We start from the raw sequence: 26,824 nt of genomic DNA, 5'->3' as shown, positions 1-26,824 counted from the left end.
GTTAGTCAGCATGATTTTGTGCAGGAAGGAGTCCCTGCCTGTACAAAAATATGCTTTAAGGCTATTTCCTAGCATGTGTGTACTGCAGGATGAAGTACACTTGCATAGATCTCAGCCTCAGGGATTTGCTGGATTATAACTCAAACCTGTGTGTTCAGGTCTTTGTAGATACGGACTTGCATCAACATCCATGGGAGAGTGCATGCGAACGCACATGCAACACAGGTGGAATGCCTCCTTAATGCAAAGTAACGCAAGGCAGCGCATACAGCTCCTTTGTGTTGGTTACAAATCAGGAGAAATCACCATTTGGATTTTGCGTCGGGTCTAAAAATGTAACGCAAACCCGATGTAAAATCTTTGTAAATCCATGCCGTAGTCTTTAAACCTATGACCTTCGCAATTTTGGTACGTTGTAGTTCTCATTACCGTGGCGCTTTACAGCCTGGACAAAGGCCTTCAATCTCAACACATAGAGGCTGCATACTCCTGAAAAACCTTCATTCTCAATAGATAGGGGCTTCACAGTCTGGATAAAAACCTTCAGTGTCAACACTCAGGGGCTTCACAATCTAGACAAAGGCCTGCGGTGTCAACACTCAGGGGCTTCACAATCTAAGCAAAGGCCTGCGGTGTCAACACTCAGGGGCTTCACAATCTAGACAAAGGCCTTCGGTGTCAACACTCAGAGGTGGCACAATCTTCGCAATCTTTACAAAGGCCTTCAGTGTCAACACTCAGGGGCTTCGCACTCTTCGCAATCTGGACAAAGGCCTTCAGTGTCAACACTCCGGTGCTTCACAATCTAGACAAAGGCCTTCGGTGCCAACACTCCGGTGCTTCACAATCTAGACAAAGGCCTTCGGTGCCAACACTCATGGGTGGCACAATATGGACAAAGGCCTTCAGTGTCAACACTCAGGGGCGTCACAATCTAGACAAAAGCCTTCAGTGTCAACACTCAGGGGCTGCACATTCTGGGCAACGGCCTTCAGTGTCAACACTCAGGGGCTTCACAATCTAGACAAAGGACTTCGGTGTCAACACTCAGGGGCCTCACAATCTAGACAAAGGCCTGCAGTGTCAACACTCAGGGGCTTCACAATCTAGACAAAGGCATTCAGTGTCAACACTCAGGGGCTTCACAATCTAGACAAAGGCCTTCGGTGTCAACACTCGGGGGCTTCACAATCTAGACAAAGGCCTGCAGTGTCAACACTCAGGGGCTTCACAATCTAGACAAAGGCCTTCAGCGTCAACACTCAGGGGTGGCACAATCTAGACAAAGGCCTGCAGTGTCAACACTCAGGGGCTTCACAATCTAGACAAAGGCCTTCAGCGTCAACACTCAGGGGTGGCACAATCTAGACAAAGGACTTCGGTGTCAACACTCAGGGGCCTCACAATCTAGACAAAGGCCTGCAGTGTCAACACTCAGGGGCTTCACAATCTAGACAAAGGCATTCAGTGTCAACACTCAGGGGCTTCACAATCTAGACATAGGCCTTCGGTGTCAACACTCAGGGGCCTCACAATCTAGACAAAGGCCTGCAGTGTCAACACTCAGGGGATTCACAATCTAGACAAAGGCCTTCAGCGTCAACACTCAGGGGTGGCACAATCTAGACAAAGGCCTGCAGTGTCAACACTCAGGGGCAACACAATCTAGACAAAGGCCTGCAGTGTCAACACTCAGGGGCTTCACAGTCTAGACAAAGGCCTTCAGTGTCAACACTCAGGGGCGTCACAATCTAGATAAAGGCCTAAAATGTCAACACTCAGGGGCCGCACAATCTAGACAAAGGCCTTCAGTGTCAACACTCAGGGACTTCGCAATCTGGACAAAGGCCTTCAGTGTCAACACTCAGGGGCTTCGCAATCTCGACAAAGGCCTTCAGTGTCAACACTCATGGGCGTCACAATCTAGACAAAGGCCTTCAGTGTCAACACTCAGGGGCTTCGCAATCTGGACAAAGGCCTTCAGTGTCAACACTCAGGGGCTTCACAATCTAGACATAGGCCTTCGGTGTCAACACTCAGGGGCCTCACAATCTAGACAAAGGCCTGCAGTGTCAACACTCAGGGGCTTCACAATCTAGACAAAGGCCTTCAGCGTCAACACTCAGGGGTGGCACAATCTAGACAAAGGCCTGCAGTGTCAACACTCAGGGGCAACACAATCTAGACAAAGGCCTGCAGTGTCAACACTCAGGGGCTTCACAGTCTAGACAAAGGCCTTCAGTGTCAACACTCAGGGGCGTCACAATCTAGATAAAGGCCTAAAATGTCAACACTCAGGGGCCGCACAATCTAGACAAAGGCCTTCAGTGTCAACACTCAGGGACTTCGCAATCTGGACAAAGGCCTTCAGTGTCAACACTCAGGGGCTTCGCAATCTCGACAAAGGCCTTCAGTGTCAACACTCATGGGCGTCACAATCTAGACAAAGGCCTTCAGTGTCAACACTCAGGGGCTTCGCAATCTGGACAAAGGCCTTCAGTGTCAACACTCAGGGGCTTCACAACCTAGACAAAGGCCTTCAGTGTCAACACTCGGGGATCTATGATGTTACAACGCGTTATTTTACAACGCAGACTGTTACATCGCAATTTTTACAACGCAGGATCCATTACAACGCATGGCTTTACAACGCATGGCATTACATCGCAGATGTTATTACAACGCATGGCATTACATCGTAAGTATTGGTAAGTATACTTTTTTAATAAATAAGTAATTATTTTCATTTAATTAAATAATTTTAATTAAAATAATAGTAATTATTTATTTAAATTAATTTTAATAAAACATGTAATTAATTTTATTTAATTAATATAATTAAATTAATTTAATTTAAATATTTTTTTGATTGTAATTAAAATAAATTATTTAAAATAATGTATTTAATTTAATTATTTTAATTAAGAAATGTAATTAATATAATATAATTAATTTTATTTAACTTAAAAAAAACCCTGTACCCCAAAACCCAAACCCTACCCTGAAACCTAAAAACACCCCTGTACCCCAAAACCCAAACCCTACCCTGAAACCTAAAAACACCCCTGTATCCCAAAACCCAAACCCTGCCCTGAAACCTAAAAACACCCCTGTACCCCAAAACCCAAACCCTACCCTGAAACCTAAAAACACCCCTGTACCCCAAAACCCAAACCCTACCCTGAAACCTAAAAACACCCCTGTACCCCAAAACCCAAACCCTACCCTGAAACCTAAAAACACCCCTGTACCCCAAAACCCAAACCCTACCCTGAAACCTAAAAACACCCCTGTACCCCAAAACCCAAACCCTGCCCTGAAACCTAAAATCACCCCTGTACCCCAAAACCCAAACCCTACCCTGAAACCTAAAAACACCCCTGTACCCCAAAACCCAAACCCTACCCTGAAACCTAAAAACACCCCTGTACCCCAAAACCCAAACCCTGCCCTGAAACCTAAAATCACCCCTGTACCCCAAAACCCAAACCCTACCCTGAAACCTAAAAACACCCCTGTACCCCAAAACCCAAACCCTACCCTGAAACCTAAAAACACCCCTGTACCCCAAAACCCAAACCCTGCCCTGAAACCTAAAAACACCCCTGTACCCCAAAACCCAAACCCTACCCTGAAACCTAAAAAACACCCCTGTACCCCAAAACCCAAACCCTGCCCTAAAACCTTAGTACACCTATACATATACTCCAATACTCATATTTATTTAAAAAATTACTTAAAATAATAATTTTAATTTATAATATTTAAAAACATAAATAATTATTTTTATTTATTTATATTTATAATTAATATTAATTAAATCATTTATATAATATTAAATAAAATTAAAATAAATTATATACTTACCAATACTTACGATGTAATGGTATGCGTTGTAATATCATCTGCGATGTAATGCCATGCGTTGTAATGCCATGCGTTGTAATGGATCCTGCGTTGTAATAGCTGCGTTGTAACAGCATTACGACGTAAAAGTTGCGTTGTAAGTGATACACACCACACTCGGGGGCCGCACAATCTAAACAAAGGCCTGCAGTGTCAACACTCGGGGGCTTCGCAATCTGGACAAAGGCCTTCAGTGTCAACACTCAGGGGCATCACAATCTGGACAAAGGCCTTCAGTGTCAGCACTCGGGGGCTACACAATCTAGACAAAGGACTTCGGTGTCAACACTCAGGGGCTTCACAATCTAGACAAAGGCCTTCAGTGTCAACACTCAGGGGCTTCGCAATCTAGACAAAGGTATTCAGTGTCAACACTCAGGGGCTTCACAATCTAGACAAAGGCCTGCAGTGTCAACACTCAGGGGCTTCACAATCTAGACAAAGGCCTTCAGTGTCAACACTCAGGGGCGTCACAATCTAGACAAAGGCCTGCAGTGTCAACACTCAGGGGCAACACAATCTAGACAAAGGCCTTGAGTGTCAACACTCAGGGGCTGGATAATCTAGACAAAGGCCTGCAGTGTCAACACTCAGGGGCTTCACAATCTGAATAGGACTTCAGCTTCAACTCATTTTGGCTGCAGAATCTAAATGGAGACATTCAGTCTCGAGACCTATGAGCTGCAGAATCTAGAAAAACTATCAGGCTCAACTCCTGAGGGCTGCACAGTCTGAACAAAGATCTTCAGCTTCACCACCGAGGGGGCTGCCCCACTAGGACAGGCCTTCAGCTAGAACACCCAGGGACAGCACCAGCACATCCAGGGTCTGATTGATGCTGACAAATACCTTTAGTCTCAACACGTACAGGCTGCACAATCTGGACAAAGTCTTTCAGTCTCATCAACTAGGGGCTGTGCAGTCTGTATAAAGACCTTCAGTACTGAACCCTTAGAGGCGGCAAACTCTGGACAAAGACCTTCCCTCTCGGATCAAGAGGCTGCACATTCTGAACAGAACTGTAGCCACAGCACCTAGAAACTGTGTGATCTGGGCAAAAGCCTTAAGCCGCAACACGTAGTGGCTTCACGATCTGGACAAGGACCTTCAGTCTCAATACATAGGGGCTGCACAATCTATATGGGGGTTGTTTGTCTCAACACCCAGTGGCTACACAATCTGGCCTCTATGGACCTCACAATCTGTGCAAAGAGTTCCCTTTCGATAGGAGGATGTTCTTGATGGTTTGCGGGTCGCCGGGGCCTGAAGACGAGCTGCGGGTCCACTTGCCCTGACCGAATCCTAGAACGTACTGAGAGCTGCGTGAAGAAAGCACGTTTGTGATCTCTGTTGGGCGACACAGTCCTTTTTCTTCTGGACTCGGACAGCAGAATGCTTTGAGGCCAAAGTGAAGATGCTTGGGCTTCATCATGCTTCAGACACCAGACTCAAAGACGTCATAGTGTGCTACCTTTTATACTAACCATCTGCAAACGCACTCAGTGCCTCATCAGATTCAATTAAATACAATTTAATGTAATGCAACTGTCTGAAGTGAAATTACTAGATGATTTTAGCATTTTGTGTTTTGGCCCAAAAACATGTTAGGTGGATCTTCCAAATATAGCATACAGAACAACTTAGGCAAAAGTATTTGTTTGAAAAAGGTAGCTTTTGTGGAAAAATATGCAGGAATTGAGATAATGTAAAATGGATAAAAATATGTTTAATAGCTGTTACAGAAAATGGATTAACATTAAAATCTATGGCGCTCCATTAAAATCTTTATAATTGAAGAAAAAACAAAAGCGAATATTGGCTAAGCCAAAGGGGTCTCACTTTTGGAACTTACCCCTTTGACACTGTTTTTTAGCATTCCATCCCTGATCATGTGCAACATGGCAAAAGAAGAATAAAAAAAGCATATGACTTAGCCACCTGTGTCATATTGTAATATACAAAAAAGTGCTGAGTGAAATGCTCGTCAGGCTCTGGTAATTATTCATGCTGCATTCCAGTCCATCATTATTTTGCACACCATGCTGCCTCAGGTTGAATGCAGCTATATGCAAAACAGTCTTGGCCTTACTCCAGTCGGAACAGTCTGGCCCAAACTGCCAGACCAGGTCCTCCCTGAACCAGAACGCAAGCGACCCAAGACAGGTTTTGCCATGATTGGGGCTCGTCGATCGGATGCAGCTTGGTTCCAGTGGCACAGTGAGCATGGTACCCACATCTGGGCATATTCATCACACTGAAGTATACAAAAAAATAATGGATGGAATGCTTGAAGTAGTCTTAGCCACTGATAATTACTCAGGGCCACATTCTCAAACCATTGTTATTTTGCACACCATGCCACCTCGGTTTGGATACAGCTGTATGCAAATCATTCTTGACCCTGCTCCAATAGGAACAGTCTAGCCCAAAATGCCAGGCCATATCCTCACTGAACCGGAAAACAAGCAACCCAAGACCGGTTTTGGCATGATTGGAGCTCATCGGTTGGGTAATTATATCACTAATCAGTATGTAAAGCACCATCATCAGGCCAGTATCTACAATGCCAAGTACATACAGCACCATTGCCACCTCAGTGTCCGCTGTGCTCCAGTATGTAAAGCACCATCACTAGGCCAGTGCCTGGTGTGCTCCAGTACGTAAAGAGGATTGGAGGCTGCGGCCGAGCTGTTTGAAGGGCTGGTTTTGTTATAGGGGCCGATATAGCAGCAATGCTGCAAAAACGGCCCTGTAACAAAAACGACCCTTCATGGGCTCAAAACTGGCCCCCACCCTGGTGGCGCACCGGGGAAACTGCCCGCTACGGCCAGTCCAGCCCTGGTGACTAATGAAAACTCTGCTGGAGATGTGGCACTTGCATCCGAGCAAAAGGGACGGGCATAATATGAGTGGCGGGGACAGCACACATGAGAGGTGCAATGCGTCCTTCTAAGCATCGTTCAGGTCCACGAACCCCTTCTTTTAAAGGCGTGTATGTTTTTTTTGTAATATAGCTCCCTTTTCAAACTGAACGTTCTCTAGGCGCCAGTGTAAATTCCAGCTTTTGAGCTAGTTGCCACCGAAAGGGGCCTGAAATCAGACACAAGTCAAGCTCCCCATACTGTCCATCAATTCACCACAAGCTGATGATCAAGTGGGTGACAAGGAAGATCTCTCTTTCTCTGCTCATTCAATTTTTGATCCCTCAACCACGGCGGCTGCCAACCAGCTTACTAAAATACGAAGCTACTGAACTGTTTTGCGAATGGATATTAAAAAGTCACTAAGATACTTTCGCAGAGGCCCTGTGACCAGAGGTGCAACTAGAGCCAAATTTCGGGGGGTGGGGGAGGGCTGGGTGGAGGGGGGGGCTAATAAACATTTTGGGGGACTAATTCTTCCAGTAATAGGCAGAGTGGAGATGCAGGGGCTCCAAGAATGGGTGAAAAACAACAAAGCCTTGTTAACAAGTAAATGGTCTTTTAAAGACCCGTGAAGTACTTGGGTGCCGCTGCAATAAGGCAGACGCCAGACCAGCCAGCTTACAGCAGCTCAAAATCTGTCTGTGAGTGTGCCTGGGAAGCTGTCTCAGCCCGGGCTAACACACATGATGGGGGGTGGGCTGAAGCCCTTTGAGTTCTATGGGCGTAGCGTGCCTGCCTGTGACAGTGAAGCACCCCTACATCAAGGGGCCTGCCTGTGTTATACTCCTATGTCAACAGGAGGCAGTGGTGTAACACAAAATAATGGGCCCTTCCTGCTGAATGGGATGGGGGCCCAGAGTTCCCCATATCTCACCAACTTTCATTGGCCTTTGGACTGAATGAAGGCCCCCTGAAGGGTTGAGGAGGGGCTGAAAGTTTGACCTCCCCTTCCCACCAGCACAGGGGCAGCAGTGGCTTGTCTTGCACCCCTGCCAGAAGGGGCAGATATGTAGAAGTACTAGGGGTGGGTTAGTCAACAAATTAACAAGAAGAGCCTGAGCCATCCAATGGTCGCCTCTGGCTCCAAGAGCCCATGCACGAGCCGAGCTATGAAAACATTTAGCAAGTAAATCGTGCAAACTAACATCATATTGTAAGGTGTCTTCAAAATTCAAGAAGGCATCTTTCTTTAACATGCTAAATCGTTTCACCTTAGTCCATCAGATTGTATCTCTGCAACAAGAATTATTTATCAAAAGTCGTAGATTTTAAATAGAAACTGAGAATCTTCCTGCCCCCGCTGAGAGGACAATGCTAATAATAAACTAAGAGGCAAGTCAGTTGTCATTTCTGCCCTATATGTGGCCTAGATTCTAATTATAAATGGAGCACATTATAGTTTATTACATATAACACAGAGGTTTTTGTAAGCGCACATCCTGAATTCACGCATGCGGAGGTGCTTCCATTTGTGATAATGAACAAAAAGGATGCTCAGTGACAAAGTATTTACCTAGGATCATACAGTTTAGTCAAGCAGGGAAGCCAGGATTGATCTGTGATTTTCCAGTATCATGTCTGGGAATTCAGCCACTAGTTGAATATCTCTTTCTGACATCAAAGGTTAATACTTTATCTTTAATTCTTGGAAGAGGAGATTGAGACTGACGAAGCGGCGAGTCTGGACAAGTGCAGCCCGTCTTTTTGATTGCATGGGATGAGTCTTCCCGACCGCGGTGCACGTGCTACTCCCGTCACCGGTTGTCAACCGGTTAGGCCCCCATCGTGGCACCTTACTCTGCCTTTTTCCAATAAGCATTGTCTTTCTTGGTCGGCATCCTCAGCTTGGGGTTCCCATTGGAGGTGCTCCATGTGAGTACCCTTCCCTTTTTTGTCACTTTTGGTTGGTGTGCACGCTGGTTGTAATTATCCCAGATACCATCAGGTGTCCCCACATTCTGTTGGTCCTGATGAGACCATATACTATAGAGGGGGTCAAAATGGGTTTGCTTTTGTGAGAAACAGTTTACAAAGCTGTTTTCACAACGCATGGCTTTACAACGCGGTCGTTACAACAACCGCGTTGTTACCACGCGTGCCATTACATCGCAAGCCATATCAATGACTTGCTCTAGGGGGCGTGCAACACCAGGGGATGTGTTAGATTTTAAATCCAACACCTTCCCTGCTGTTACACAAACTGGAGTAGGAATAGTAATTAATACTATTCCTAAGTCCAGCGCACCCCCTACAGCAAGTCGTTGATACGACTTGCGATGTAATGGCACGCGTGGTAACAACACGGTCGTTGAAACAATCGCGTTATAAAGCCATGCGTAGAGAATTTTTGAGTTGCAACGTCATACATTTGCTTTCGTTTGACAATTTTTCTATGTGGCCGTTTGCTTTCGTTTTGGAAATGTGAATTCTTTTGTGTGCTGTCTGTATAAATGTCCTATATTGTTTCTTTTTCATTCTGTTGTTCATGTGGGACACCTGGCACATCACGCTTTTGTGTTTCAGATAATACAATATTTTTCAACACAACAATTGTTTGACTAATTTTTCCTAATTTGCATCCTTGAACCGCACAATTGTATTCTGTCATTGAGCCTGTCTTTTTATTGTATATCCGCACATATCTCTAATAAGAGCGGCTGTTCTTTTGATAGAGTTAAAAATTCAAAAAGGCATCTTTCTTTACATGAAAAAGCATGTTGCCTTAGTACATCAGATTGCATCTCTGCAGCAAGAAGTATTTATAGAAAGTCGTAATTTTTAAATCGAAACTGGGATTCATTCCTGCCTCCGAGAGAGGACAATGCTATTAATAAACGAAGAGGAAAGTCAGTTGTCATCTCTGCCTTATTTGTGGCCTAGATTCTGATTATATGTGGAGCACATTATAGTTTATTACATGGAATGCGAGAGGTTTTTGTAAGCGCACATCCTGAAGAGTGCTGTCATATGTGACAATGAACAAAAAGAATGCTCAGTGACAAAGTATTTGCCTAGGATCACACAAGTTAGTCACGCAAGGAAGCCAGGATTGGTCTATTTCCAGGATCACGTCGGAGAATTCAGCCACTAGTTGGGTATCTCTTTCTGACATCAAAGGTTAATATTTTGTCTGTAATTCTTGGAAGAGGAGATTAGTGCGTGGGTGACAGGCAGAATCCACATTTTATTTTTAGCAGTGTCACATAGCACGAACCTTGCCCACGGGCCCTTCACAGACTACTTTACATATTTTTTTTTTACGACTCCGGGAGCTTTGCCACTTGCCAGACTTACAGGATGCGAAGCCCAGGCTTGGATTTGAACCTGGTTCACACATGCTGTAGTGACCAAGCTGTGGCCTCCCATGAAAGCTCAGCTTGTTTTGGGCTTGGGGATCCAAGTGGGCCGCGAACTTCCAGAGCCAAGCGTCTGGCTCGAGCATTCAGTGGCTTGCTCACCTCTAAAAACTGCACTGCCCAAAGAAATACAGAGGTGCAGAAAATCAACATCGCTGGGGTCTACCACGGGCTCTGTGATTGGCTGCACGCCACCCAGCCAACGAGCCCAACTAAAACTAAATACCTGTAAGAGGGCCGCCTACCTTAGAACTGCTTTATGGGGGGGAACAGCCTTTACAACGCGGGTATTACCACGCACTACCATTACAACGCTGCTATTACAACGCAAGTCGTTACAATGACATGCGCTGGAGGGCGCTGTTGGATAGGGAATAGTTTAATTTTCTACTCCAACACCTTCTCTACTGTAACGTGGGCTGGAGTTGGAATAGAAAATTTAACTATTCCACTATCCAGCGCTTACAGCGCAAGTCGTAATGCCATACAGCCCTTTATGGCGAGATGCAGAAGGCACACATGCTAATGATATTTTTATACACAAGATAATACCTTTATTTCTTGGTCTGTGCTGTGGCAGTAGTGTTGCAGTGAGGATACACACTAGACAGTTCCACTCTTTGATGTCTCAATGGAGTTATAACCAGGGCCAATGGAAATATACGATTTTGCGGTTTTACAACCGTGTTTTCTTTCACAAAATGGTGCACTTGAAACATGTGTCTCCGCATACAGGAACTGCATACCCTTGTTTGCTTTGCACTTGAAACATAAGCCACCATCTGCTGCATAATCTGCAGATTTTTACCAAAAAGAATTCTGGGGCATATTACCAAGGGCATTATTGCCGCATTAGCGGGACTTTTTCCCGCTAATGCGCCATTAATGTGACGTCATAATGTAGTTGTATGATGGTGTTTATCATTAACACCTGTTCTCTGATGTCACAGTGGACTTCATTGAAGATGTACATCATTAACTTCAATTCTGTGATGTCACAGTGGCCTTCCAATAAGTGTGTATGCTATTAACATGTGTTCTGTGATGTCACATTGAACTCGCAGTGAAGATATACATTTTTGCCTGCTGCTATCTGGGGTCACTTAGAATTTCCAGTGACGATGCAGGACACTAACTGTCACTATGTTTCGGACTGTACTGCAATATTTATACAGCACTTTTTACCCCTATGTGAGGCGCTGAAGTGCTTGCCTACTTGGGTTGTGTAAGGTATGTGGTTGGAAGTGTGTTGTCTTTGTTTTGGTAATGGTATCTATAAAAGCTTAAATGGATCTACGGTGGTGTATGATAGAAAAATAGACCAACCATAAGAGCCTAAATTAATTGACAATTGGGCATGATTACCCAACAGCCTAACCACAGAAGCTCGCAGGAACTTGATGTAATCATCAAGTCAGTTAAAATATGTTTTTCCCGGGGACCCCTGAGAAGAGGGTGCACACAATGAGGTTGTGGATCAACAAATACTGTTTAGGCCTGTATCATTGGAATAAAGAAAAAAATATAACCAATGTGCGAAATGTTTTTTTAGATAATAAAAAACAATCCAGAAAGTTTATTTTGTTGATAAAAATGAAAAATGATGAGGGGAATGTGGAGACTATAATTGGGTTAAATTAAGAAATGTTGATCTCTGTAAAAACAGCCAGGAAGACATTTTATTTTGTATAACAAGTATTTTATACTTTTGTTTTAAATTCAGAGTGGTTTTAAATGAAAAATTGTCCTGAAGAAGGTGACGACCTATATCACCGAAACGCCGCGTCGACATATTTTTCTTTGTTTAAGTGTATATTGTTTTTAGATTATGAAATTTTTTTAATGAATAAATGTGATGTTTTTAACCCATGATATTTGTATAAATAATCAATCAAAGCATTTGTATAGCGCACTACTCAACCGGAGGGTCTCAAGGCGCTGGGGGGGGGGGGGCGGTCCGCTACTGTTCGAACAGCCAGGTCTTGAGCTGCTTCCTGAAGGCGAGGTGGTCTTGGGTCAGGCGGAGATGGGTCGGGAGGGAGTTCCAAGTCTTGGCGGCCAGGTAGGAGAAGGACCTTCCTCCTGTGGTGGCTCTTCGGATGCGGGGGACGGCGGCGAGGGCGTGGCTGGTCGATCGAAGCTGGCGTTTGGGAGCGTAGAAGTTGAGACGGCTGTTGAGGTATCCTGGGCCTTGGTTGCGTAGGGCTTTGTGTGCGTGGGTGAGGAGCCGGAAGGTGATTCTCTTGTTGACCGGGAGCCAGTGCAGGTCTCTCAGGTGTCCGGAGATGTGGCTACGGCGGGGGATGTCCAGGATGAGTCGAGCTGAGGTGTTCTGGATCCGCTGGAGTCTCTTCTGGAGTTTGGCGGTGGTTCCGGCGTAGAGGGAGTTGCCGTAGTCCAGACGGCTGGTGACGAGGGCCTGGGTGACCGTCTTCCTGGTCTCGGTGGGTATCCATCGGAAGATCTTACGTAGCATGCGCAGGATGTTGAAGCACGACGAGGAGACGGCGTTGACTTGATAATAATAAATCTCTGAGATACACCTAAAAAAATTGTTTTGTCTCCACATTTTCATTGGTTCTACTTGATGTATGATATAAACATTTGAAATAGATTTACCTTGCTTAAATTGTAAATTTGTTAATCCTGATACAACCTCAGATACAACCTAGTGGCTCACCCACTGTCTCTGACTTGGATTCCTCAGAGACTCTAGTCTCTTTACTAAAAAATATATGAAAAGGGAATCTTTGTATTTGTTTCATAGTCTTTGTTTTGGTCCCATTGTAGTAAGTGATGACAACTGAAGTGCGGTTAATATGCTCTGGGACACGGCGCTTAGCAGTGTGATGGGTGAAGAAGTGTGAGAGATAGGTGCGCAGTTTACGGTTTTCGGTAAGCTGGCAGCTTCAGCAGCTCTACAGATGCTTTTATGATCTTTTTTTTTAGTATAGTCCGCTTATATCAGAGGTCTTCAAACTTTTTGATGCCGAGACCCCCTTGTAAAACCTTTTTAGGCGTAAGGACCCCCTTCCGTCAAAAGTTTCTAGAAACTGATACTCCTCATCATCAACAACTATCGACAACCATAAATGCGCCTGTTAAACCTCATCACATCCATCCATCCATTATTCATCCACCCACACTTTCACACATCCATCCATCCTTTATCCATCCACCCTTTTATCCTTCCATACATCCAACCATCCATCCTTTACCCATCCACCCTTCCATCCATCCATCCACCCATCATTCATCCACCCACCTTTTTACACATCCATCCATCATTCATCCATGCAGCCTTTTATCCATCCATCCATCCATACATCCATCCTTCGTCCATCCACCCTTTCATCCTTACATCCATACATCCATCCTTCATCCATCCACCCTTTCCTCCATACATCCATCCTTCATCCACCCACCCTTTCATACATCCATCCACCCATCATTCATCCCCCACCTTTTCACACATCCATCCATGCATCATTCATCCATGCAACCTTTTATCCATCCATCCATACATCCATCCTTCATCCATCCACCATTTCATCCTTCCATCCATCCATACATTCTTCATCCATCCACCCTTTCATCCATCCATCCTTCATCCATCCACCCTTTCATCCATCCATCCATCTACCCATCCACTTATCATTCATCCACCCACCTTTTCACACATCTATCCTTCATCCATCCACCCTTTCATCCTTACACCCATCTGCCCTTTTATCCTTACATCCATCCACCCTTTCATCCTTCCATCCATACATACATCCTTCATCCATCCACCCTTTCATCCATCCATCATTCATCCACCCACCTTTTCACACATCCATCCTTCATCCATCCACCCTTAAAACAAATACCAAATTTCATGTTAATGACTAATAGCAGCAGACATAGGCAAGTATTGCGCTCAAACCATAAAGTAGGAAGCAACTGCACACCGTTTGCATTTTAATCCATGGTTAGTCTTTCCAAAATCGCTCTAACCCACAGGTTTTATACAGCTCTTAGCAGCAGGCACATTAACGTACTCAAATATTTTCCCATAATGTGTGTAACTTGGAGAACAGGCTATTAGCCATGAGTTTTTACCTTCCCACTTGTGCCAGCAGCACTGAGCTGGAGGTGGCTCCCAGGCGCTATAAATCATTATCAAGGGCAGTTGTGTGTAAAATCAGGCTGCTTACTTTTACTTTATTCGCTGCAGGATGTTTGTTTTCCTTATTCAGTATCACTTCCGAGTCTCATTCCAGGCACACTGACCTACATCCCAGCAGTCCCTTGCTTATCTTGTATTTCCCCCGTAGGCCCCATCCTCTTCCCCAGAAAGGCTCTGCTTGAACTGCTAATAAATGTGCTACACCGCTTGCACTTTTCCAGCCTCTGGAACTCCAGCTTTTAAACTGCAAGAATAAAGCTGCCTCTGATTAGAAATCCCTGTCTGCAGCATGATGCCCTCCACCCCCTGGTATTGCCATTATTATTGTGCAACAGTCCATATTAGTTTCCAAACTGTGTGCTTGTGCACATCTTTTCGCGGCGCCCCTGGCTACTTTCAATGGCGCACTGGGGTGCCCTACAGCCTCCTCCCCGAGCCACCCCACCCCGCTCCCCCTTGTGTATGTGAGCCGAATGAAACAGCTTGGACACACACAAAGCCAAGCCACAGTACTTCACAGGTCTTTAAACGACCTTTTACTTGTTAATGAGGCTTTGATGTTTTTCACACCTCGGTGTGAATTAGGCCTCTGCCACGAGCACCCTCAATCAGCCCGGCGCCACTAAGGCAAACCACATGTTTCAAGGAACTGCTCTGACAGAATCTGCGACCCCCTTCCCCGGACTCCACGACCCCCCTGGGGGTCGCGCCCCACAGATTGAAGACCTCTGGCTTATATCATGGGTACTCGCAGACATTTTCCTAGGGGCCATAAAGTATGGTCTGTGGCGTGCCTGAGGGCCTCATTGATGCCTGCACCGTGGGAGTGCAGGTTTGTGGGGGTTGCGGGAGAGGGGTTAAGGTGGGCATTGGGGAAGCAAATTATGTACATGGTATGGTCAGTGAGTCATGGGATTATTTTAGGGTTTCATTCCACACTGGCCTCTAAAGAAGGCCCCTCGTCTATAGAAGAGTGATAGATTTGACAATACTCTTTTATGCTGTATCTGAATCGCTATCCCTCTACCAGACCCTGTGGCAAGCCTTATATGCTTGCTATCGTAACTCTGGGAGTGTCAAGTGTAAAAAGGAAGTAACTTGATACACAATGTGAAACCAGAAAATCTGGGATCAATCCCGGAAGTCCCATTTGACAAAATTGTGTGATCCTATGCAATTGTCTAATTTCACTTTGCCTACTTTTTCTTGTGACATTTCAGAGCACATTGAAATACATAAGTTACACATAAACGGTGTACAACACATTCTCATGTGTGTGATTTAACCCCTCCCCTGCTGATGACGGAACTGCTCCGTCATCAGCCACGGTCGCGCTGTGCTGATGACGGAGCGGTTCCGTCATGGCCCGCTCGGCATGCCTGCGCGGCGCGGATTCCGCGCCTGCGCTGAGCGTTCTATTGAGCGGGGCGGGCCATGACGGAACCGCTCCGTCATAAGCACAGCGCAACCGACGCTGGTGATGGAGCAGTTCCATCACCAGCATGCGCCCGACGCTCTTCCGCCCCGCCCCCTTAGCACTGCTGCGAAATAGCCGCCGCAGTGAAGGGGTTAATAAGCTATAATGTTGTCTATGTATAATAACTACCAAAACCAGTCCACTATTGACGTTGTCAGGGTGGGAGGAGGCATGAATGTGTCTGTGTTTTTTTTTTTTTTAACTACCAGCTTTAAAAGTACTCCTGAATGCAGTGATGTCATCTGATGGACTCAGGTGAAACACTTCTGCATGTAAATGAAATAATTCGCTCTGAATGTTGAAGGGACTTTATCATATTTTTACTCGTTTGATACAAAATGTCTTAAAAAATGAATGTGTTCATACAGTTAAGTGATGGAGAACACCATATTTGCATCTTTTCTTTGACTTCAGTTAGCATGTAAATAAATGTTATTTGAGAAAACAAGAACGGGGGTTGAAGGGTCTAAGGGAAGTTTATAGACCTGCCCAGGTTGTTATCCCCTAATGTACAATGTATAAATACACAAAAACCTGGTGTCTGGTAGGAAACAGTAGTGTTTCAGGAACCATACATCATATAAAGTCAACAAAAATGTCTGACTAAAATACCCAGATGGATTCCTAATTAAGTTTTAACAATCCAACGCATGTGACCACCAGCAAAAGTAAGTGAGATCCAAGATCCGGAGATGGATTACCATCAAAATCTTGTTGGTGATCTGATTTTTCTCATCTGGTCATCCACAGGGCTGGGCTGGTGTGTCTCCAGATCAGCGAGACTACTGCCAAGACCGCCTGGTAGGACTGGGGTCAAACCCACAATCGCCTGTTTGACCATGCGTGGGATCACCAAATGGAACAAAGAGCAGTGCAAAAAGTGAAATTCTAAGGAAATAAAGTTAAAAAGGAATAGAAACCTCACAGCAAGGAAAGCTTTAATAACCGTGAGTTTCTTTCTATTTAAAAACCAGAACAGCACAAAACCGCAGTGTAAACAAATGACTGCATAGGGGCCAACATGTTTCTGCCATACAGGGGAAAACTCCCTTGGCTTTCATCAGGGCCTCTGTTCTTAAGGACTATTGCTACTGCTAGTGAAATTCACACAATTAAAGAAAAGAAATATTAGTGACAATTTCAAAGGATATAGTCTCTTATTCCTCCTTGTCAGCTGGTGTATACATCACCCATGTTGACAGGGGAAATTACCTCACCTCACCTCACCTGGACCAAGCTCGGAGTAAAGGGAGGCCACGCTCTCTCCGTCGTTGCCCCGAGTAGAATCTGAGGTTGGGGGAGGCCTAATAAATGTTATTTAACATCATTCTGATAATTAGTGCTGTCTCAGTACAGCTGGGCAGTGGTGCTGCTGCTCACCAGGGGGCCACCAGTGTAGGACAGGAGCGTTGCATGTGGCCTCCGAGCCATACTTGGAGTATCATAGACATAGAGCGTTACTTCACTGGGGTGTCCATTCTGAGATGCTTTGTTTAAAGTTTATGGTTCTGATCAGGCAAAGACGGCAGGACTGGACTGGCCATAGCGGGCACCGGGCGTTTCCCGGTGGACCGCCAGGGTGGGGCCGTTTTTGTTACCCGGGGCCAGCAATATCAGCCTCCTGTAACAAAATCGGCTGAAACCGGCCCTTGCAAACAGCTCGGCCGCACCCCCTCAGCACCCCAGAGGCAGGCCCTGTGGGCCGCTAGGGTGGGGGCCAGTTTTGGGGCCCCAGGGCCCGTTTTTGTTACCGGGGGTCGGCAGTATCGGCCCTCTGTAACAAAATCGGTCGAAACTGGCACTTGCAAACAGCTCGGTTGCACCCCCTCATCCCCCCTACGGGGGCCACCCAAGCAGTTTGCCGGAGGGAGACCTGGTGGAGAGATCGGCTGGAATGGACTTTATTAATATTATCCCGTATCCGAATGCCATCGTGAGGTGTCAGAAGGCGTCGTGGTGCACATCTTGTTGGGACCTGCAGTGCTGGACTAAATTAAAGTCCTCCGTTGTCTCAGATCTCTTCGGTTATTCCCTGTCTGTCCAAGTGATGATGGGTGGTTTAATACTATGGACTGGTACAGTATGGGCTTATGCACAAGCCCTGTAGCAATGTAGCCTTTTGGGGGCTTAGGATTGTCAAGCAGTATAAGGGACAGCCTGTGTGAACTACAATCGACTGCCGTCTGCTGAGTGTTATATTAGTAGTAATACCGAGGGCCGGGGGGAGGTAAACGGGGGGGGGGCTTATTGTATTTTAATTTAATTTATATAGCACTAACTACCCTCCATGTGATGTCACAATGGGCTTGCAGTACGGACGTATCATATAAGCTCTGTGATGTCACAGTCACCTCGCAGTAAATATATACCTCAGTAACCGCTGCTCAGTGACGTCACATTGGACTTCTGGCGAAGATGTACGTCACTCACTCTCACTGTGTGCGTCACAATGGTTTGCAGCAAGGGCTCATGTGACTGCTGTGATGCAACAGGCGCCCCTGTTATCTGCCCACCCAGCCACACTGCACGCCAGCGCTCGTGCTCCCTGCCCCGGGCATGCACATAAATTAAGTGCTCGTATAAACGCGCTGCAGATATTTATATGCATCAAGGGCCATCTCCCAGGCGACCACCCTCTCACCCGGTGCCCTCCTTGGAACCGGGCTCCAACTTTGTATCAACAGCCTTGCGATTGTTGCATGTCTGGCAGCGTTGGCACAGACGCCGTGCCCGAGAGGCACGGCTCTCCCACGGGCTTCACCAGACCCCCGAGATCACAGAGGGGGGGCTACAGTAGAAGAATCCTTCTCAAGTGCCCACTTTCATACATTGATGGGGGTTGGGGAGGGGGTCATTGTTATGGAGAGAAACCCGGCGATGGGGCATTGAAAGGGAGGTGTCTGCGCCCCCACCTGCCAGGAAACGGTTAACACAGCTGGGCTGAATGGAAGCTGCCCCCTCCCCTCCTCAATATTGCTCCGGCCTCCCTCCTATCTACCCTCCCCTCCCCAGCCCGCGCGCACGTGACCTCCCTGAAATGTGTCATGTAAGCCCATGCAACTGTAATTCCAAGAGGGAGAACAAAAGGCAGAAGCGGGTATATAAAGGGCCGGAGGACACCCCTGGCCAGAGCCTGCGCGAGGCAGCCGCGGTGCACGCTCACTCGCGCACCGAGACAGCACCGGGACCCCCCCTCCAGCAGGATGCCCCCCAGCGCCCTCTCTGCAGCTGCAGCAGCACTCGCAGCCCTCACGGTGCACTTTATCCTGGGGGTTCAGGCGCTGCCAACATCCAGGGGACACCCCCGGCACAAAGCCCTGGTGAGTAAGGGGGCGGGGGGAGCGGAGCACCCCCACGCCTCTAATAACTTTCTTTGATAAGTTGTTCAAGATACACTTTCTTTCAAATGTCTCTTTTCCACTTTCTTATGGAGCTTGCGTTGCACGCATCGCTGCTTGTTTCAGCCGGGCATGAATGGGTTAAACCTGCCTGTCCGGCTCCCAGCGCTCGGCGGCATCTGGACAACAAGTCTGAACTTCACCTGGTGATGGGAGCAGCTCACGTTACACCGCGGGCCCTCCACCTGCCGCGCCGGGCTGCGGCGTGCGAGCTGTGTGCAGAGCCGCCCCCGGTGGGCACTCATGAGCGCAGCGGTGCCCGCAGGGCACAACCTTCTAAGGAGGGGGCAGCGGAGCGCCGCAGGGCACAGCCTTCTGAGCAGGGGGCAGCGGAGGGCCGCAGGGCACAGGCAGCCTTCTGAGCAGGGGCAGCGGTGCCCGCAGGGCACAGGCAGCCTTCTGAGCATGGGCAGCGGTGCCCGCAGGGCACAGCCTTCTGAGGAGGGGGCAGTGGTGCCGCAGGTCACAGCCTTCTGGGCAGGGGGCAGCGGTACCCGCAGGGCACATACTTCTGAGCAGGGGGCAGCGGTGCCCGCAGGGCACAGGCAGCCTTCTGAGCAGGGAGCAGCGGTGCCCGCAGGGCAAAGCCTTCTGAGGAGGGGGCAGCGGTGCCGCAGGGCACAGCCTTCTGGGCAGGGGGCAGCGGTACCCGCAGGGCACAGCCTTCTGAGCAGGGAGCAGCGGTGCCCGCAGGGCAAAGCCTTCTGAGGAGGGGGCAGCGGTGCCGCAGGGCAAAGCCTTCTGAGGAGGGGGCAGCGGTGCCGCAGGGCAAAGCCTTCTGAGGAGGGGGCAGCGGTGCCGCAGGGCACATACTGCTGAAAGAGAAGCGTCCATCTATGTCCCTGTCAGGATCCTTTCTGCCAACGCACAGCAAGGGGCGGAGAGCAGGGCATGTCTGTCTGTCCCTCAGCATGGCCCCTTCTATAGTCTGGTGAGGGGTGGAGGGCCGTGGATGTCTGTCTGTCTGTCTGTCCTCAGCATAGCCCCTTCTATAGTCTAGTGAGGGGTGGAGGGCCGTGCGTGTCTGTCTGTCTGTCCCTCAGCATGGCCCCTTCTGTAGTTTAGTGAGGGGTGGAGAGGCAGGGCATGTGTGTTTGTCTCTCAATATGACCCCCTTGTACAGTCTAGTGAGAGGGGTGGAGGGGTGGGACATGTCTGTGTGTCCCTCAGTATGACTCCCTTCTATAGTTCAGTGAAGGGGTGGAAGGACAGGACACGTCTGTTTGTCCCTCAGCATGGCCCCCATCGACAGTCTAATGAGGGGGGGGGGGGGGGCATGTCTGTTTATCATCCAGCATGCCCCCTTCGACAGTCTATTTGGGGGGGGGGGGCATCTCTGTTTATCCATGGGCATGGCCCCCATTGACAGTCTAAGCAGTGCTTAATTTGAGCCTGTCTGTGGTTTCCGGTGCTGGGCACTGGCACTTAATTGTCAACACCATCACTTGTAACAGTCTGCCACAAGATGGCACTGTCTGGCTAATTTAAAGATGACCACAACAACAGTTAATTATTAATTCAATATACATTACAAATTACTATTACCTGCCACCAAGCCATTCTTATAGCTTTTGAGGGCCTGGAATAGTCCAAATTGTCACACTTGTAGGAGTGTGCTGGTCACTCTCATTGTTTCATTGGCAGCACAGCAGGGGCATTATCTGTGGAGGAAGCTGCAGCGGCCTCCTGATGAGAGTTCTGGCACTTATGTTTTTTACAAATTAAGCACTGAGTCTAGAGGAGGGGGGTATGTCTGTTTATCCCTCAGCATGGCCCTTATCGACAGTCTAGTGAAGGGGGGGGGGCATGTCTGTTTATCCGCCAGGACGTCCCCCAGTGAAACCCTAGTGAGGAGGGGTAGGAGATGTCATTTTGTGCCCCTCAGCATGCCCCACCCATAGCCCAGTGATGGAAGCCTTGCTCCCAGGTTTCTATATTCTGTACAAACTCTGGTTGTTCCAGGATGGGTGCCGGTTCGGACACGCGTGGGATGTTCAGGATGGTCACCCTTTGAGGAAGTAGAACAATTTGGAGAACTTGGGGAGAGGATGTGTCCCAGTGGCTAGGGGGTCAATCTCAAACCTGGAGAACCGGGTTCGAGTCTGGGCAATGACGCTCAACATCCTGTGATTCTGGGCAAACCACTTAATCTTCCTGTGCCTAACAAAAAAGAAAACTTAATGTGTCCTTGTGTAAGGCAACTGATGCCCATGTAAAGCGCTCTGATACCTTCGAGTCAAGTTCATGCTTTATAAATGTGGGATTTTTTTTTAATGATCTTGATGTAGTGGCTACTGCCCGAGGCCTCAAAGCACTGCAATTGACAACACAGTGGTCTTGGTTTATTCACTCACCTGTGGTGTTGGTAGTCACCCAGCCCTGGTTGCCCTTTGCAGTATGGTACTCGCCAACCTGCCTTTTCTTTTGCATGGACCCAACTGAAGACATTTAGGTTCATTGAACAGAGATCTTACGACAATGAGCTCATCTCTCTCGTCTCTAGGTGCTCAAAGCAGGGAACAGCGTTTACAACACAACTTTTACAACGAGGTGCCTTTACGACGCAACCATTACAATGCAACTTTTACAACGAATTGCGCTGGGCGTCGCTCTAGGATAGGGAATAGTTTTAATTTACTATCCAACACCTTCCCTACTATCCAGGGGGACTGGAGTTGGAATAGTAAATTAAACTATTCACTATCCAGCGCCCCCCAACGCAAGTCGTTGTAATGACTTGCGTTGTAAAACTTGCGTCGTAAAGGCATGCGTTGTAATAGCATGCGTTGAAACGACATATATCCAAAGCTGTACCCTTCTTCATGCCTCTCCTGTGTGTGTGTGTATAAAAAAAAGGTGGGTGTGAGAGGATATGCTAGGTTGATCAAGTATTTAATCACAAAAAAGAAAACGCATCCATGTCAAGGAGACTCACCCTCCACTGGAGAAAACAGAGTTTTCTTGTAAAACCCTCACCCACCACGGTTACCCATGGTGGCACGCTTCATCATCGGGTCCATCCCGTTCGACTACGGAGCGGGGCATGCTGGGACCTATGGACTATGCGGGAGCACGTAAGTGACTATGCAATGACAAAAGAGATGGTGTTAAAAATAGGAGAGGTTTTCTTTTGGGTCTGAAGAGTGTCTTAAAAAACCTGGCTAGTAGGTGTATATTCTGGCCCCTAGTTGGTTTGATTAAAAAGGGGGAGCGGGGTAGGAAAGGAGGATTGTCATGTACCTGCTTTCCTAAAAGGGTCAACATGTTTCAAGCATACCCCTATTGGCTTCTCATCAGGACCTAGGGACACAAACTCCCTGGTGCTACTCCTGCTGTTTCACAATGGACGCACACTTGCATGCTAAAGAAAATGGTGTATTTACATTTACCACCTATGTGGCGATCACTGTCTGTATTTATATAAGATGCTTGAAGATCGCATCATTGTTCCTCCAGGGGGAGAGGGTAGCCTCTAGTCCCACTAACTCTGAGGCTCCGCCTCTGTCTCGCTACCTCTTTGGTGCACCGCTGCATGCAAGGAGTGTGCGCCGAGTGTGAAACAGCAGGGCCAGAGGATGAAGCATGCCACCAAGGGGTAACCCTGGTGGGGAGGGTTTTACAAGAAAACTCTGTTTACTCCAGTGGAGGGTTAGTCTCCTGTGTGTGTGTCATCTCCTTCACACCTCCCCTGTGTGTGTTCTGGTCTCCTCACACCTCTCCTGTGTGTGTTCTGATCTCTTCACACCTCTCCCGTGTGTGTCCTGATCTCTTTCACACTTCTCCTGCGTGTTTTCTGATCTCTTCACGCCTCTCCTGTGTTCTGATCTCTTCACAACTATCCTGTGTGTGTTCTGATCTCTTCACACCTCTCCTGTGTGTGTTCTGATCTCTTCACACCTCTCTTGTGTGTGTTCTGATCTCTTCACACCGCTCCTGCGTGTGTCCTGAACTCTTCGCACCTCTCCAGTGTGTGTTCTTATCTCTCCACACCTCTCCTGTGTGTGTTCTGATCTTCATACCTCACCTGTGTGTTCTGATCTCTTCACGCCTCTCCTGTGTGTTCTGATCTCCTTCATACCTCGCCTGTGTGTGTTCTGATCTCTTCACTGTGTTCTGATCTCTTCACACGTTTCCTGTGTGTGTTCTGATCTCTTCACACCTCTCCTGTGTGTGTTCTAATCTCTTCACACCTCTCCGGTGTGCGTTCTGATCTCTTCACAACTCTACGGTGTGTTCTAATCTACTCCCGTCTCTTCGGTGTGTGCTCTAATCTCTTCACACATCGCCTGTGTGTGTTCTTATCTCTTCACACCTCTCCAGTGTGTGTTCTGATCTCTTTCCACCTCTCCTGTGTGCCATCTCCTTCACACCTCTCCTGTGTGTGCTGTCCTCACGACTCTCCCTGTGTGTGTCATCTTCACATCTCTCCTGGTTGTGTTCTGATCTCCTTCACACCTCTCCTGTGTGTGTTCTGATCTCTTCACACCTCTGCTGTGTGCATGTCATCGCCTTCACACCTCTCCGGTGTGTGTTTTGATCTCTTCACGCCTCTCCTGTGTGGGTTGTCCTCTCCTTCATGCCTCTACTTGTGTGTGTTCTAATCTCTTCACACCTTTCCTGTGTGTGTTCTGATCTCCTTAACACGTCTCCTGTGTGTGTTCTGATCTCTTCATACCTCGCCTGTGTGTGTTCTGATCTCTTCACACCTCTCCTGTGTGGGTTGTCCTCTCCTTCATGCCTCTCCTTGTGTGTATCAGCTCCTTCACACATTTCCTGTGTGTGTTCTGATCTCTTCACACCTCTCCCGTGTGTGTCCTGATCTCTTCACACCTCTCCCGTGTGTGTCCTGATCTCTTTCACACCTCTCTTGTGTGTGTTCTGATCTCTTCACGCCTCTCGTGTGTGTTCTGATCTCTTCACACCTCTCCTGTGCATGTTCTGATATCTTCACACCTCTCCTGTGTGTTCTGATATCTTCACACCTATCCTGTGTGTGTCCTGATCTCTTCACACCTCTCCCGTGTGTGTCCAGATCTCTTTCACACCTCTCGTGTGTGTTCTGATCTCTTCACACCTCTCCTGTGCATGTTCTGATCTCTTCACACCTCTCCTGTGCATGTTCTGATCTCTTCACACCTCTCCTGTGTGTGTTCTGATATCTTCACCCTCTCCTGTGTGTGTTCTGATCTCTTCACACCTCTCTTGTGTGTGTCATCTTCACACCTCTCCTGTGTGTCATCTCCTTTATGCCCCTCCCTATGTGTATTCTCTCCTTCACACCTCTACCTGTGTGTGTTCTCTGCTTCACGCCTCTCCTGTGTGTGCTGCCCACTCCTTCATGACTCTCCTTGTGTGTGTCATCTTCACACCTCTCCTGTGTGTAATGCCACCCTCACGCCTCTCTACCAGCCTTAGTCGAAAAAAGTATCTGAACTACGACTGTTCGCAATCTCTGGAACAGAAGAGGCGTCTGCATCTGAACATGTCCTGAGGCACACGTGACTGCTGACACACTTAATACATGACCAATGGGTGCTGTGTCATCGCCACATCAGACACGGCCGTGCAGCGCTTATCCCATTTCTTGCAAGTATTTTACATGTTATCTTCACCTTCACACATGCATGTGCTGCCTTCATCACACATGCATTGCGTGTCATCTGAAGCCTTATACATGTATGTTGTCATCACCTTTACACATGTATATCATGTATATGCTACCTTTACCTTCGTATGTGTGTTCGTTTCATCTTCATACATCTATGCTTTATCTTCATTTTTTTGTATGTGTTGTCTTCATCCTTATACATGTATGGTGTTTTCACCTTCAGAAATGCTGTTTTCTTCTCAAGAAGTTTTGACTTAAACGTCATACATGTTTGTGCAGAGAGTTCTAGCTTCATCCTCATGCAATGCGTGTGCTTGGTCACACAATTTGTTTGCTCACCCCCTTTTCAAATTTCACATGCGTCTGCCGCACCTTTTTCACACCCTAGCTGTGCGCTACCCTTCTTCAAACCATAGCTCTGTGCTACAGTTTTACACACCCTAGCTGTGCGCTACCCTTCTTCAAACCATAGCTCTGTACTACAGTTTTACACACCCTAGCTGTGCGCTACCCTTCTTCAAACCATAGCTCTGTACTACAGTTTTTCACACCTGAGCTGTGCTCTACCCTGCTTCACACCTCGTCTGTGCACTGTCCTCTCTTCACACCATATCTGTGCACTACCCTTTTTCACACCTTAGCTGTGCAATGTCCCTTCTTCACATCTTAACTATGAACTGTCCCTTCATCACACCTTAGCTGTGCACTATATCTCATCTTCACACCTTAGCTATGCACTACCCCTCTTCACACCATAGCTGTGTACTACCCTTCTTCACACCATAGCTGTGTACTATCCCTTGTTCACACCTAAGCTGTGCACTGCCTTTCTTTACACCTTAGCTGTGCTCTACCCTTCTTGACACCTTAGCTGCGCACTATCCCTTTTTTACATCTTAGCTGCGCACTACCCTGCTTCACACCTCGTCTGTGCACTGTCCTCTCTTCACACCATAGCTGTGCACTACCCTTTTTTACATTTTAGCTGTGCACTATCCCTTCTTCACACCTTAGCTGTGAATTCCCCTTCTTCACACCCTAGCTGTGCACTATATCTCATCTTCACACCTTAGCTATGCACTACCCCTCTTCACACCATAGCTGTGTACTACCCTTCTTCACACCATAGCTGTGTACTATCCCTTGTTCACACCTAAGCTGTGCACTGCCTTTCTTTACACCTTAGCTGTGCTCTACCCTTCTTGACACCTTAGCTGCGCACTATCCCTTTTTTACATCTTAGCTGCGCACTACCCTGCTTCACACCTCGTCTGTGCACTGTCCTCTCTTCACACCATAGCTGTGCACTACCCTTTTTTACATTTTAGCTGTGCACTATCCCTTCTTCACACCTTAGCTGTGAATTCCCCTTCTTCACACCCTAGCTGTGCACTATCTCTTCTTCACACCATAGCTGGGTACTATCCCTTGTTCATACCCTACCTGTGCACTGCCCTTCTTCACACCCTAGCTGCGCACTGCCCTTCTTCACACCTTAGCTGTGCACTACCCTTCTTCACACCATAGCTGTGCACCACCTTCCTTCACACCCTAGCTGTGCACTACCCTTCTTGACACCTTAGCTGCGCACTATCCCTTTTCTACATCTTAGCTGTGCACTATCGCTTCTTCGCACCCTGGCTGTGCGCTATCCCTTCTTCACACCCTAGCTGTGCACTACCCTTCTCCACACCTTAGCTGTGCACTACCCTTCTTCACACCATAGCTGGGCACCACCTTCCTTCACACCCTAGCTGTGCACTACCCTTCTTGACACCTTAGCTGCGCACTATCCCTTTTTTACATCTTAGCTGTGCACTATCCCTTTTTCGCACCCTAGCTGTGCACTATCCCTTCTTCACATTAGCTGTGCACCACCTTCCTCCACACCTTAGCTGTGCACTACCCTTCTTGACACCTTAGCTGCGCACTATCCCTTTTTTACATCTTAGCTGTGCACGTTCTCTTCTTCCCACCCTAGCTCTGC

The 26,824-nt window shown here is 47.5% G+C and overlaps 1 protein-coding gene across 1 annotated transcript in view; it reads left to right on the top strand.

Annotated features, from left to right (window-relative positions):
- Positions 1-18,868: 18,868 nt before the first annotated feature.
- The window catches only part of LOC144792670 (stromelysin-3-like), a 152,801-nt gene continuing 144,845 nt past the window's right edge, over positions 18,869-26,824 (top strand). Inside the window, 2 exon segments of the mRNA XM_078667817.1 lie at positions 18,869-19,018; positions 19,020-19,151. Coding sequence (XP_078523943.1) covers positions 18,869-19,018; positions 19,020-19,151 — 282 coding nt within the window.

This window comes from Lissotriton helveticus, chromosome 11 (assembly GCF_964261635.1).
Source record: "Lissotriton helveticus chromosome 11, aLisHel1.1, whole genome shotgun sequence".
Taxonomy (NCBI): Eukaryota; Metazoa; Chordata; class Amphibia; order Caudata; family Salamandridae; genus Lissotriton; species Lissotriton helveticus.
Note: the sequence above shows the minus strand (reverse complement) of the source record. Positions and strands in the feature narration are given on the sequence as shown.